The sequence below is a fragment of the Carassius auratus genome, unplaced genomic scaffold (assembly GCF_003368295.1).
Source record: "Carassius auratus strain Wakin unplaced genomic scaffold, ASM336829v1 scaf_tig00027863, whole genome shotgun sequence".
In the NCBI taxonomy this organism is placed as follows: Eukaryota; Metazoa; Chordata; class Actinopteri; order Cypriniformes; family Cyprinidae; genus Carassius; species Carassius auratus.
In genome coordinates, this window is record NW_020525634.1 from 3,330 (window position 1) to 16,657 (window position 13,328).

The following is a 13,328-nucleotide window of genomic DNA, read 5'->3' on the forward strand; positions in this document are numbered from 1 at the left end:
CCTTCAGTTTATATTGCGAAATGAAGCGTGAACTGAGCCTTAATCAAGCCTCTTGGTTGTAGATTAAGGTTCGGGAGGAATTAATTTTCATCCCGGCTGAGATCAAATGGCATCTCTATAATAGTATTTCTCATTATTGTAATGATCCTGCTGGAGACAGCTAAAAAGGAAGATACAGCAGAGTGGAAGAGCATTTCAGCTCTGCCGTATGCATTTAAGAATCTCTGTTAAATAAAATCATGTCTGACAATATTACTACTCCCTCCAAATAAAAAATGCGAGATAACTTTGGGGACTGATCAGAATATTTAAATAAAAAAGACAACGTTACTTTCAACAAGTTAACATCCTAGTACAGTATCAGCATGGAGTTAGGAAGTCAAAAGCTGATTATTTTAATTTATTTAAGTTCTTTCAGCTTATTGGATCTGGTGTAAGACAAAAACTGATACAAAATGGAAAAAATGACCACAAAAATATGTAAAAATCTGGGGTAGCTATCACTACAAGAACATATACCCTATTAATATTTTAAACGGTTTGGAAATTCCGGTGGTTCCTCATCAAACAAGGGAGTCGCAGGATTACTTAAAATTATTTAATTAAAATGTAAAAAAAAAAAAAAGAAAAAAAGAATTATGTGTAAATTGAATATTGATCTCTTTTTTATTTTCTCCTCCAAGACTATTGTGTTATTAGAGTACAAAATGTTCTTAAAACCTATGGAATGAAAAATAAATGTTATCAGTTAATTTAACATATTGACTATTTCCAGTTTCAAAAAAAGTTTGAAAACATACTACAGCAGCACATACCAAGATATTTAGAATATTATCATAGCTTACATGAGTGGCCCAAAGATATTGTGTTAGATTTCATTATCTTTTTTCAAAGTGTCCCTAGCAAAAATATAATCTAAAATAGCAAAAAATTTTATCAATATAATGTATATATATTTTTTTTGTTAAATGAAAAATGTGTCAATACCATTAGGTAACACTGGCGGTTCCCAGTCCACTTGGAGTTGAGAGGCCCCTAAGGTTGTGATTGCGGGTGCAGGCTGCTGCTGAGGAGGTATTTGAGCGGTAAGTATGATCAGATTCTCGCTGCGAGCGCAGCCTCCGTTAGTGCAAGCCTGCAGACTGAAGTTGTATCCAGTGAAAGGTTGCAGCTCCTCAGCGGTAGCCTCTGTTTGAAGTCCTGTGTAGTGGATCCTCTCTTCTCCGGTCAGATCCTGTATCGAGCTCAAGGTAAAGCTCTCCACTGGACCAGTGGTGTTCAAAGGCTCTGTCCAGTTAAAAGAGGCGCTGGTGGGCTTGGCTCGACCCACAAGGGATATTTGGAGTTCCTCTTGCTCAGGTACACCAGACAGGGTGCGTAAGCTGACCGTGGCACTGCTGGTGTTAGCACGGATATTGCTTGTGATGAGCTGGTAAGAATATGTCGTGTAAGGAGACAAATCAGCATCTGTGTAATGCATAGTTCCTGTATGAGAAAGAGAACAACAAAATTATCAAACAAATTGTGCAACTGATGACAATATGTTAATTGTCAATTAATTAACAACAATGTTCAAAATTTTGGGGTCAGTAAGATAAAAAAAAAATAATATTCTCACTAAAGTTGCATTTATTTAAAAATAAAAATACAGTAAAAACATTAATATTGTGTAAAAATATTACAATAAAAAACCTTTTTCTATTTAATGTTTTAAAATGAAATCCATTCTCACTATAATATGCTGAGTTGATGCTCATGAAACATTTATTTTTATTATCAATGTTGAAAAAAGCTGATGCTTAATATTTTGTGGAAACTACTTTTTCAGGATCCATTGATGAATACTTCAAACAAACAATTATTTGTAACAGAAATTTTTGAAATGTCTGTACTCTCACTTTTGAATTTAATGCATTCTTGCTGAATATTAATTTTATAATCATTTTAAGGTATTCATTTTAATTTAAACCACAACCAGTGTATGTTCACAAAATAATAATAAAATAAAAACTTTTAATGCTCATGTGCCACATTCTTAGAAATGTACTCTTTGCAGGGGCGTCATGCACTCATTATTTTTGAGGGGGCACAAGTTTGGGGGGTCATCATGTGACACCTACATTAGCACTTATGTTTTATTAATTAATTTTATTTATTTATTTATCATGAAATATCTTGATTCTCACCTTTATAGATTATGTTGATCTATGATGGTCAAAGTAACCAAATACTGTAATCTATTAACTAAGCATAAAAACCTGTCTGTTTACTTAATTAACAGATATGGGTGTCATGCAATAACATATACGACTTTTTAATACGACTTTATATTTTATATTTTATGTGTTTAATTTAGTTTATATTTAATGTGAATTTAACTTTGACAGTTAATGTAAATAAAAGCATTTAAATTAGGCTACTAATCATAACAATTGTACGGAAAGATAGCAAAGAACATTTACATTATCAAAGAACCTTTTGACAGTCTAGTTAGAGCACTCCCAAAAATTCGTATTAAAATCACTGAAGCTGTTTGAACGCAGATCAGAATTGAGCAGAGGATGATATGGCTCGCTGAACGTTTTCTTTTTAAATAAAGAAAATATTGATCGCTATTTTTTGTCTTTGGGAAGTTGCATTCAAAATCCACTTGGCTCACAAATGGGCATGACGCCTCTGACTCTTTGTATTTATGTTTATTATTGTATAGTTTTGAAAAACTTTCATACGTTTATTTTCTCAAGTTTCAGTTTAATTACTTTTTTTTTATGTCATGAGGTGTCATCAAGTAATAAGTAATTTCTCCACACTTTAAAAGTGAGTGTACACATTTTTGTCATAATTTTTAAATATGTAATTTCTTTTAAAAAAATATCATTAATAAAAAAATAAAAAAAATCATTATGTTTTTTGGGAATTGCACCACATGATATTTTTCAGCTTGGACTAATCTTTCCTTCTTATAAAAAAGTCAAATTTACACAGTAATATGGGTCTGCGTGACTCATTTCTATGACATCATTTCTTCCACCACTATTATTATGTCGCATTGTTTAGGACATCATAGTTTCATTTAATTCCAGAACCCAATCATATTTTATATACTCAGACAAAGATATTATGGATGCACCATAAACACTAACCAAATGGGTGCTGGCTGTGGCTGATGTGGATGATCTCTGAGTTTCGAAGCAGTGTGTACATCAGTTCATTACTGTTGGGGGAGTCAGGGGCTCTCCAGGTCAAATCTATAGCCGTGGAGCTCAGAACCTGGCCAAGAGGAGGAGGCTGCTGTTGGGGATCTGAACAGGAGTGGGAGAGTGTAAGCCGATACATATTGATAATAAATCTGCATTGCGAAACAGAATTAAAGAGGTGGAAGACACAAGGTTAAAGATTCAAAGCTGCAAGCTAACAAAGAAACTGTACTATGGATATACTAGAGCAACAATCATTTGTTACATGTAAAACATGCTAACTTAATAAAAAAAAACACTGAACTGGAGGGGCACATTAGGGTTTTTAAGAGTCTCTATGAGGTTAAGTGCTGTATGTTCTAAACACATACAAACCCATAAACAGGTCACCTTACAGAAAAAATGCTAAATGTTTATAACGTAGATATGCAACTGAACCCAGGAATGGCATAAGATCATGAGAGAGATATACATCTATATTAAAATGAAATGCTCAGCTAAAACATAATGATGCAACATGATTAAATTTGAGTGTCAGCTCCTGGGCAAGTATTTTGAATAAAGGATGTAATAAATTCCACAGTCCAGCGTAAATATCACAGCAATTGAGTGACGCCGGTGAGTTCTGACCTTAGGTATGCCTCTCTTGCAATAAACTTACAAAGCAATTTGACTATATTGGGAAAATCTGCATTTAAATTAAAGTTACTCCAATAAAGAGATGTGATGTGATCTACAAGAGGCGTTTTCCTGTTTTCGAGCCAAATTAAGCATTCAAATAAAGCTCCTCAAAATTATATGATTTGATTTTTCTTTTCTATGTTAAAATATTTCCTAATGAAACTGAAGGCTGTGATACATCAAAGTGCTTGTCTTTTTATAAGCTGATAACCTTTCATTTATGCCAAATTTTGATATCATGGAATCAGGCTGATAAATACATTTACATTATACTTCAATTTTGTCATTTAGCAGATGCTTTTATCCAAAGCAATTATAAATGGAGACAATAGAAGCAATCAAAACCAACATAAGGGCAATAATATGTCAATATATATATATATATATATATATATATATATATATATATATATATATATATATATATAAATGAAATATAAAATGCTGTAATAAAAATAAAAGCTAATTAAAATATATAAAATAATGCTGCTATTCATACATTTATATTGATTCAGACCTTTACTGCAGCCCAGGTAGTTGTTTGGATCCATGTGACTCGCTCCCTCCACACAGATGTCACATTTATCTCCAGTCACATACAGTTTGCACAAACACTGCCCCGTCTCTGGGTGGCACGTGCCATTGAATCCCCCGACAGGATCACATCCACAAGGCTCACACCTAGACACATGCAGATCACAAGAGACACAAAAACCATTCTCATAAGATAAAAACAGTATCAGTTCTTGTGACATTGTCCATGTCTGTAGAGGACATGAAATTAGGTAATTAACCAAAAGTAACAAGTCCCGTTCTATTTATAAAAAGCTGTGAACCTTTCTGACTGGCTAAGATGCGAAGAGTTTCAAATATTGAATGTATACGTGCGTGTGTTACTGTTAAGGATGGCGGGGAGGGGGCACTTTGACTAAATGGAGGCATTTACAGATAAACCTGTCAGTAACACATTTGGGAAGGGTGTAAGGGATGGAGGAGGAAATGCCCTGAGGGGCCAGCAGTGGGTGATGTGGGGGCCGAACACCTGACACCCTCGAAAACAGCTGATAAAAGCCATAGACTCTTAATGAGCTGAAAATTTGTTCTGTCAACTAGAGGGGTGTTTTGGGCTAAGCCACCCGTTTCCCAATGTGGTTCGACCTTGACTCCTCGGAAGGACACAGGACTTTTTTTTCTCTTCGTCATGCAAAAATGAAGCCAACTGTGTTATCAAATTCTGTGATCAGTACCAATATTGCTAAGTCCCACATGTTTACATTCTCCATATTTGAAATATTCCTATAGCTTGCAGCTATCAAAGTAAATGACTCCAGATTGCGCCTCAATGTTTGTCTAGAACAGGTGTTGCAAATAGAGCTGGAAAGTTTGCCGACAATGAATTAAACAAGTGACTAGCAACAGAAAAAAAAAAAAACAACCTTAAATAGATATGATTATGACCTATACTTCTGTAAAATGAAACTTGCTTTCTCCACCCAATGTTAAATGATTAGCCAAGCACCCCTTTCCATGTAGCCTATGCCTGTCATTTGCTATGATGGCTAATCTTCCCTAACCATATTGTGGGTTTTTAACTATTAGGTGGTCCGCAGTGAACGACCCAATATAAGAAAACAAAATAAGATGCATCGTCTTATTGATTCCGGGGCAGACAAATGAGTTTATAATATTTAGATAAAGAAATCTTTATTGTGTAGGATCTCCTGATGCAGTTCAAGCTTCCCCTCTAATTAGTTTAAATAGTTCATTTTTCATCCTTACTGGGTGAACGAGTGCAGCTGAATGGATTGTGTATGCAGTGATCTATCAAAACTCATATGGATTAACAATTTGTGATGTCCAGTAGCACTGTTGTTGATGCATTGAAAACACACGCTCATGCTATTTGCATCTCAGCAGCCAACAATTAATGCTCTCCCTGCCTACTGCGCATCTCAATATAATTTTTTTTTTGAGGGGGGGAATGCTTAAAAGGTAAACAGTGGTTGATATGGGAAGCGTTGATGACATCCCCCACTGTATATTTTATTCACCCAGCGTGGCTGGAGTAGTTAAATATTTCCTGCAGGCCTTCAGGAAGGTCATTCAATGAGACTTCAACCAAACCAAGACTTAAATATAAAAATCATCAAAAGAAAATCTGCCGTGTGTAGGAAAGGGGGGAAAGAAGAAAAGAAAAATAATTATCCCATCCACTGACTCCTGAGAATGCCAAGTTTTCCATCCCCAACTTAGGCCATATGTTCAAGCTGGGGAGCTGCTTTGGAGTATATCATTAAGACAGCTAACATATGATGTATTTACAACCTAATTGATGTATCCACAAATCAACTATGCAGAGAGTATTAAAATGCAGCCTTGTTTAGAGGCGGGAGACTTTAATGGCTAATTTGACCTTTTTTGGCTCTGTCTGAACCCGTGGGCCAGTAAGCAGCTAACTGGCTCAAATCACCATGAAAAGTGATGAGCATGATTTTTTAATTGGGCTTTATTCACTAGTGTTCAGTCTCAGTGATGGGAGGGAGGTCTGGAGTAATTTTCGACTGTGATTTACACTGTTCTTTTTTACTTGATGATATATCTTGCTGAATGGTTATAAATAAAAACGTCTTTCTTGAACATGTGAGAGATAGAGGTGTTAGACTATAGCACTGACCTGCCAACACTTGTATTAAAGCCAAAGAAGAGATCCTGGCACTGATCACATCTGCGACCGGTCAGTGATGCGTGAGCACACACACACTGCCCTGAGTGGGCAGCACACACCTGCCCCACCGCTCCAACCGAGTGACATTCACACACTTCACACTCGCTGAGCCCCGCCTCAGACAGGAAGAAACCTGCAATGACACATGATGCGAGGAAACACAAACAGACTCATTATGCATTTTATTGTTAGCTCTCTGATTTATTTCCTCTTTTGCTATTACCACAATAAATAAATAAATAAATAAATAAATAAATAAAGTAAAATAAAATAAATCAATCCCTTAAGAAAAATAAGTATTTTAGCATACCTTTAAAAAGGATTATTACGGAAATAACATACTTTAAAATAATATACTTAAACGTGAACTGAATGCAGTGTTTACGGATACTTAATTTCATGTTATTAGCAATTAAGAGAAAATATATTTTAGTTTAAATATATATTACATGCAATTAGTTGAACTTAAAAGTGCTTTTTTGACCAACCTAAATAAGACTTAAGTATTGTACATCTTTGTTTGTAATTTCAAAATACATGTCACAACCTGTGCTGGGAGGAGCGCGGAACAAGAAGCAAGGAGATGAGGAGTACATAAACAGTCTTTAATCCTTGCAAAGATGGGAATTACACAATTTCCAACAAGTAGAACCAACAAAAAGGAGGACTGAACAAACCGGAACTTAAATACAAGGGATAATTACTAAACACAGGTGTCAGGAATAATAATCAAACTAAACGAGAACAGGAACATAACCGAATAAGGAAAAACAGAAACAGGTAAAGACGACACAGAACAGTCCATAGTCCTGACATATCGCCCCCTTCCCGGAAGGTGTGTCCTCACACTGTAGAAGGGTGGCGGTGGGGGTGTGCGGGGGAATAAGGAGGCGGATCAGGAGAAGGATGGAAACAGGGAGGGGGCTGGCAGACAGAGTCCAGGGAGGAGACAATGGAGTGAGGAGCCAGGGAGGAGACAGGAGTGGCTTTGAGCAGGACAAGAAAAGCTGAAGCCAGGCCTGTCACTGAACCCGACTCCAGGGCGGCGGAGCAGGCAATGGAGGAGCCCGAGGCAGAGAGCCGATGAGCCTGGGCAACAGGTCCTAGGTGGAGCAGATGATGCCGGCGACTGACATGAAGATGTGGATCCGGGACGCCGCGGTGGAGTTGGAGCAACAGAGGACTGAGGAGGAGCTGAGGGGATGAAGGAGCCTGATGGAGTCGGATGGACAAGGTGAAACCAGAGTCGTAAGATGGTCGACGCCAGGCCGAGGCAGAGCTGGAGGGATGAGGGAGCCATGGTGGAGCCAACTAGTCCACAGGCCAAGGCGGAGTCCAGGGCTTAGAGGCTAGAGGCGGAGTCAAGGGAAACTCAAGGCAGGGCAATGCTGGACGATCGTAGTCTCACGGAGCTCAGATCACATAGATGGTGTGCTTAGGGCAAGCAGAGGGGATGCAAGATGACAGCAAAGGAGGAGGCAGGAGTGGGTGAGAAAGCAGGCATTTCTGAGCCTCCGTGGATTCATGATTAAACTCTGGATCGGGGAGATCCCTCTAGTCCCTCTAGGCTTATATATATATATATATATATATATATATATATATATATATATATATATATATATATATATATATAAATTAAAGTCAGTGGGGTACACTGTTGTTTTGAACCCCACAGACTTGTCATTGAATGGACAAATTCTTTTCAGAAGTTCCATATTGTAGTTCCACAGAAGAAAGTCAAACAGTTTTGGAACAATGTGAGGGTGAGTGAATGATGACTTCAAATTTGGGTGAACTGTCCCTTTAAGGGAATAAGTACAGTACAGTATCATCGTTTTCTATGAGGAAAGGAGCTGTTAAGATATTATGCCTAAAATCTCCTTTAGAGTTACTTAAGTAGTAGTGATGCGGGTCCCGCTTTTATGAAATTATTTGGCCGGCCCCAGCCCGCCCCGCAAATAAAGTAAAATTTCTTAACCCGCCCCGCCCCACGCATCAGGGACATCATGGAAGTTACGTTGCTACTTAGACCTTAGTATCGTAACCTTATATATATCAATATATATAAGCTATAGTTAATTGCACTATGATGGTTCGTTCGTGAACAAATCTTTTAGGTGAACGAATCGTTCTCGTTTACGTAATCCACTGACCATAGACAGTAAAAGACTCATTTCTCGTTCAATGAAGTTCCTCCCACAGCAGCGCGCAAGCGCAGTGCTATTAGCAGTGCATGCGCAGCTCGTGAACAGTTCTGTTAACTGTTTCATCCTGTCAAAAAGATTTACTCAAGATGTGACGGACCATGTGATTTGTTGAATGTAGTGAACAAATGCGTTCTTCTTGTTCGTGAACGAGTTGAATGAACTGATACATCTCGTTCGTGAATGAAATGAGAGTATACAGGGTCAGTGAGCCAAGCATGTAAATCTTGATCAGCAATCAGCAGACACAAAGCGAAGTTATTGGTGCATATACGCTTGTTTTCATATTTGGAATACAGAAAATAACTCCATGTTTAATCCCTGATAAAACCTCGTGCTTTGTTAATCTGACAAATTTATTTTGACTATTTATTTAATGCGACCATGCACACACTAACAAAGCCAAATCAGTTTTTGTCACAAGTAAATACGTTCGTTGACTTAAGACATAACACATAAGACACTCTTTTTTGCCAACTGCTGGCGTATTTGTGTAATATGAAGAAATGGTCACTGAACGAATCAGTGAATTAATCATTTTGGTGAACGAACTAAAAATCAATGAATTTCCACCACTAAATTCCATGAAACAAATGAATTAAAATTTTTTTAGTTTTTAGTGAACCGCCCCAACCCGCCCAGCAATAAAGTGCCAATTTCTTAACCTGCTCCGCCCCGACCTGCGGGTTACTCGCGGGTTATGAGACGACCCGCGCATCACTATCAAGTAGGTATTCTTTTTGGGTGAAATGTTCCTTTAAAAGTGTCCTGGTCCACTTTCCGTCTATATCTTCTTAACAATAAAGTACAAGTTGAATCTCAAGGGCTCCGTCAGGCTTCTTCGAGCATCAATCAGACAGGGGGCGCTGAGTTTGAGATGTTTCAATCACAGTCTGCTTCCCCTCCAGTGAAATACGACAGCGTGGCTGCGTGAGGGGAGCTGGGGGAGGGCCTGCAGAAACACAGTCATCAGTCCCCCACCCCCCTCCACATGGATCTACCCATGCTCCCTGTGCTTTCAATTTACTCCTGCCAGCCCCACTCTCTGTACAGATGCTTTATGTGCCGATATGGGTGGCTGAGACTTTGGTGAGCAGCAGGTATGCCTGCGTTATTTCATCATGTGTGGGGAGGCACAAGCTAGGGGAGGGGTGGCCGTACATCCTTGTCTGATTACCGTGTGAGCCAAGCACCCTTATATGCATAGGCTCATTTGTGGATGTTGGGCAGCATTTATTAAATGACACTAGCATACAGATGACCTCAAGCTTATACACATATACTAATATGCACAAAATTTCAAATGTAAATCATGTGGTCTCTAGCAGGTCTAGACTAAGTTGTTTTATTAACAGGGTTTAAGAGTTGTGTTCAACTTTTTTGATGAACGATACAGTATTAGGATAGGATCAACTATCAAAATTACAAATTGGGACATGTCTTTACAGTACTCTATAGGAGTAGCAGCTTGGCTTGGCGTGCAAAAGTGCAAGTTGGTTTAACATTTAACAGTGAGGGTTAATCTTCATTATGAAGACAAAGGACCAAATGGTACAGCTCTGACTCTTGAGCCCCTGGCAGTGCACTTCTAGCACTTACTATGCTGCAAAGAATAAGGCAAGTGCAAACATTTCCACCCCCTGAAGTACACTTGAGTCATGAGGCCAGTGCTGGCCCAACAGCCACTGAGGGGGTTGATTGAGGGTACATGAAGAATGGCCTGTAGCTATGCTAGTTAAACAACTTCGGCCAAAGTGACTGCCAAACACACTCAATTCCCAGGCACGATCTAAAAAAAAAGGAATAACAAAATAATGCAGCAGCTTGCAGAGCCAAGAACAAAATGCAAGGGAGTCATTAGTTAAGAAAAGGAAGAGAGCGTTTGTAATTCAAAGATGTTTACGCAGATACTTCAAATGTGATGCGCAATGGACACGAATCATAGTAAACGACTAAAGTAATGACTTCACTGGCATTGCCAACACACTATAATGAGTTTACAATTACACCATCTACCTTGTAAATACACACATAACATAGTTTCACACCAGAATGAAACGACCAACCTGGTTTACAGGTTCCACAGTCTCGGCTGTAGCGTGTGGGCAGGCAGACACATTGACCGCTAACAGGGTTGCACACGGTTGCAGGCATGGTGCCCATGTGATCACAATGACATGGTTGACATCCATGCGTGGTGTTGGCAGAACTCAGGTTGTAAGTGTGAGATGAGCATCGATTACAACGTAGTCCCTCCACGTTGTTTTTGCACATGCATTGGCCTGTGGTCTTGTCACACACATCTGAGCCATTCACCGTGCCTCTGAGCTCACACTGGCAAGGCACACAGCCCAACGAGTTGCTGCTGTCCAGAGTGTGGTAACCATCCCGGCACATGTCGCACCGTTGGCCCTCTATGTTAGGTTTGCACCTACACTGTCCAGTTACCGCATCACAGGAGGTACCAGGAACGGATCCGTTTGGACTGCAGTCGCAGGGCAGGCAGACTCCACTACCATTCAGACTGTAGAAGTGAGGGATGCAGGTGTCACAGAGGAGGCCTCGTACGCCATCTTTGCACTCACACTGGCCGGTGAAAGGATTGCAGAACTGGTGTAGAGAACCTCGTGGGTCACAACCACAGGGAATGCAGCCATCAGGATCTGTGCGATTGAGGAATTTGAAGCCGTAGTTACAACGGTCACAGGTTAGACCTAAGTATAAAAAGAGGAGACCACTATCAGTGCTATTCCAAACCAGGACCCCAGGAGGTACTTAAGCAGGTTTCAGGAGCTTATTTCAGGAGAATTAGCTTTGTTAAATTTATTGAACAAAATTAAATCTTTACATTTTAAAAAGATAAGAGCTGTGGCCATTGCCAATGATTTTCCATTTCCTTTTTATACTTCAGTGTTTTATTTTATTTTTTTTATGGTTATGGTATGGTAATTATTACCAGGATTCCATTTCATTAAACCCTGCATTGTACGTAACCATTTTTTGCCAAAATAATTTATGTAATTGCAAATTTCAAATAAAGATATTTACTCAATTTCACAATAACAATTCAAAGGCCTACATTTACCTTCCATTACCTTCCATTTCTGAAAGAAAACGTGGTGTAAAAATGTGAAAGCCATTTTACGTGGATAACCCTATATATATGTGTGTGTGTGAATATGTATTTTCTTTTTTTCAGATTGTAACATTTCATTTATCTTTGTTCAACTAAAGCTACTGAAAACCATCCACAAACCAGTGAGATGATTTGGTCTTGGCCTTTACATCATAACCCACATTTAATAACACACTGTAGTACTGTACATAGTAAACAGCTACAACAAAAAAAAATCTGTGAAATATTACACAAGGAATAAAAAACTAAATTGGTAATGTCATCATTAAGTGAGCTATTTTCCCAATGATGAATGACTTACCTCGGGCATAGCACTTAATAAATTAAAATACCTAAGAAAGGCAATGGGAGGAAAAAAAGTAAAAAATAACCGAGGCTAAAAAAGAATTACAGCTCATTTGGAGACCCTAAAAAGTGGTCTACATGGAATCAAATCATATCAAGTTTTTTAAAATGTGTGCGGTGCTTATTTGAATATGCCATACATATTCCTGACAGGTAATCTATTCCTAATGTTGCTGAGCAGAGCCTACAGGGCAAACCGTACTCAAGTACTGAGAACTCCACATTCCTTAACTGCTATGTACTCCGCAACAGAGCTCCACATTAATGAATTTAGATATGAATATATTGGTCCCTACCCACAGTTAAACCTCATTACAACATTATGTTAAATGCACAATGTGACACAGATGAATACCCCAATAATATCACGCCAAAGGTGTCGCAATTTGTCATTGTGTGCATTGCTGGTGGATGTTGGAAAATCTGTGTAACTCTTGAAACGCAATGGTAACTGTGTGCCATCCAACTGTGAATATAAGAAGAAAATAATTATTAAATCTAACAAAAAGTGCAGGTAAGAATAAGCAAGTATATATTTAAGCTTAAGATATTATTTTTGACCAACTGAATAACTCTGGATTTTTTTATATATCTATATCTATATATATATCTATATATATATATATATATATAATTTTTTTTTTTTTTTTTTTTTTTTTTTTTTTTTTTTTTTTTTACATATTTGACTGCCACTTAGTGCACCCATGGAGTGGAATGTGTACAAGTGCAGCCCACATTTTATCAGTAATGCTTTTCTGCATAATATTCCCATACATTAAAATTTCAAATCACATTGTGTACACAGAGTACTTTGGAAGCTTGATAAATCTTGTCCGTATGAAGCTGTGACTGGCCTCAAACACACGGGAGGTAATAAATTGCCTTAATCTCTAACATCTAATTTCTGAAAAATGTCTGTGGGAACTACAAATGAATAAGCAACTCTTGTAAGAAGTGTGAAAAATAAGGAAGACAGCAGCAGTTTATTATAATCAACTTGGCATTGAATTACAAAATTAAAATGAGGTGGCCCTTAG

The 13,328-nt window shown here is 38.1% G+C and overlaps 1 protein-coding gene across 1 annotated transcript in view; it reads right to left on the reverse strand.

The window, feature by feature from the left end:
- Positions 1–964: 964 nt before the first annotated feature.
- The window catches only part of LOC113079382 (usherin-like), a 43,336-nt gene continuing 30,972 nt past the window's right edge, over positions 965–13,328 (reverse strand). Inside the window, exons 13-17 of the mRNA XM_026251635.1 lie at positions 10,877–11,524; positions 6,553–6,736; positions 4,396–4,559; positions 3,144–3,302; positions 965–1,485 (exon numbers count right to left, since the gene is read on the reverse strand). Of these exons, the coding sequence (XP_026107420.1) occupies positions 965–1,485; positions 3,144–3,302; positions 4,396–4,559; positions 6,553–6,736; positions 10,877–11,524 (1,676 nt within the window). The remainder of the gene's footprint in view (positions 1,486–3,143; positions 3,303–4,395; positions 4,560–6,552; positions 6,737–10,876; positions 11,525–13,328) is intronic.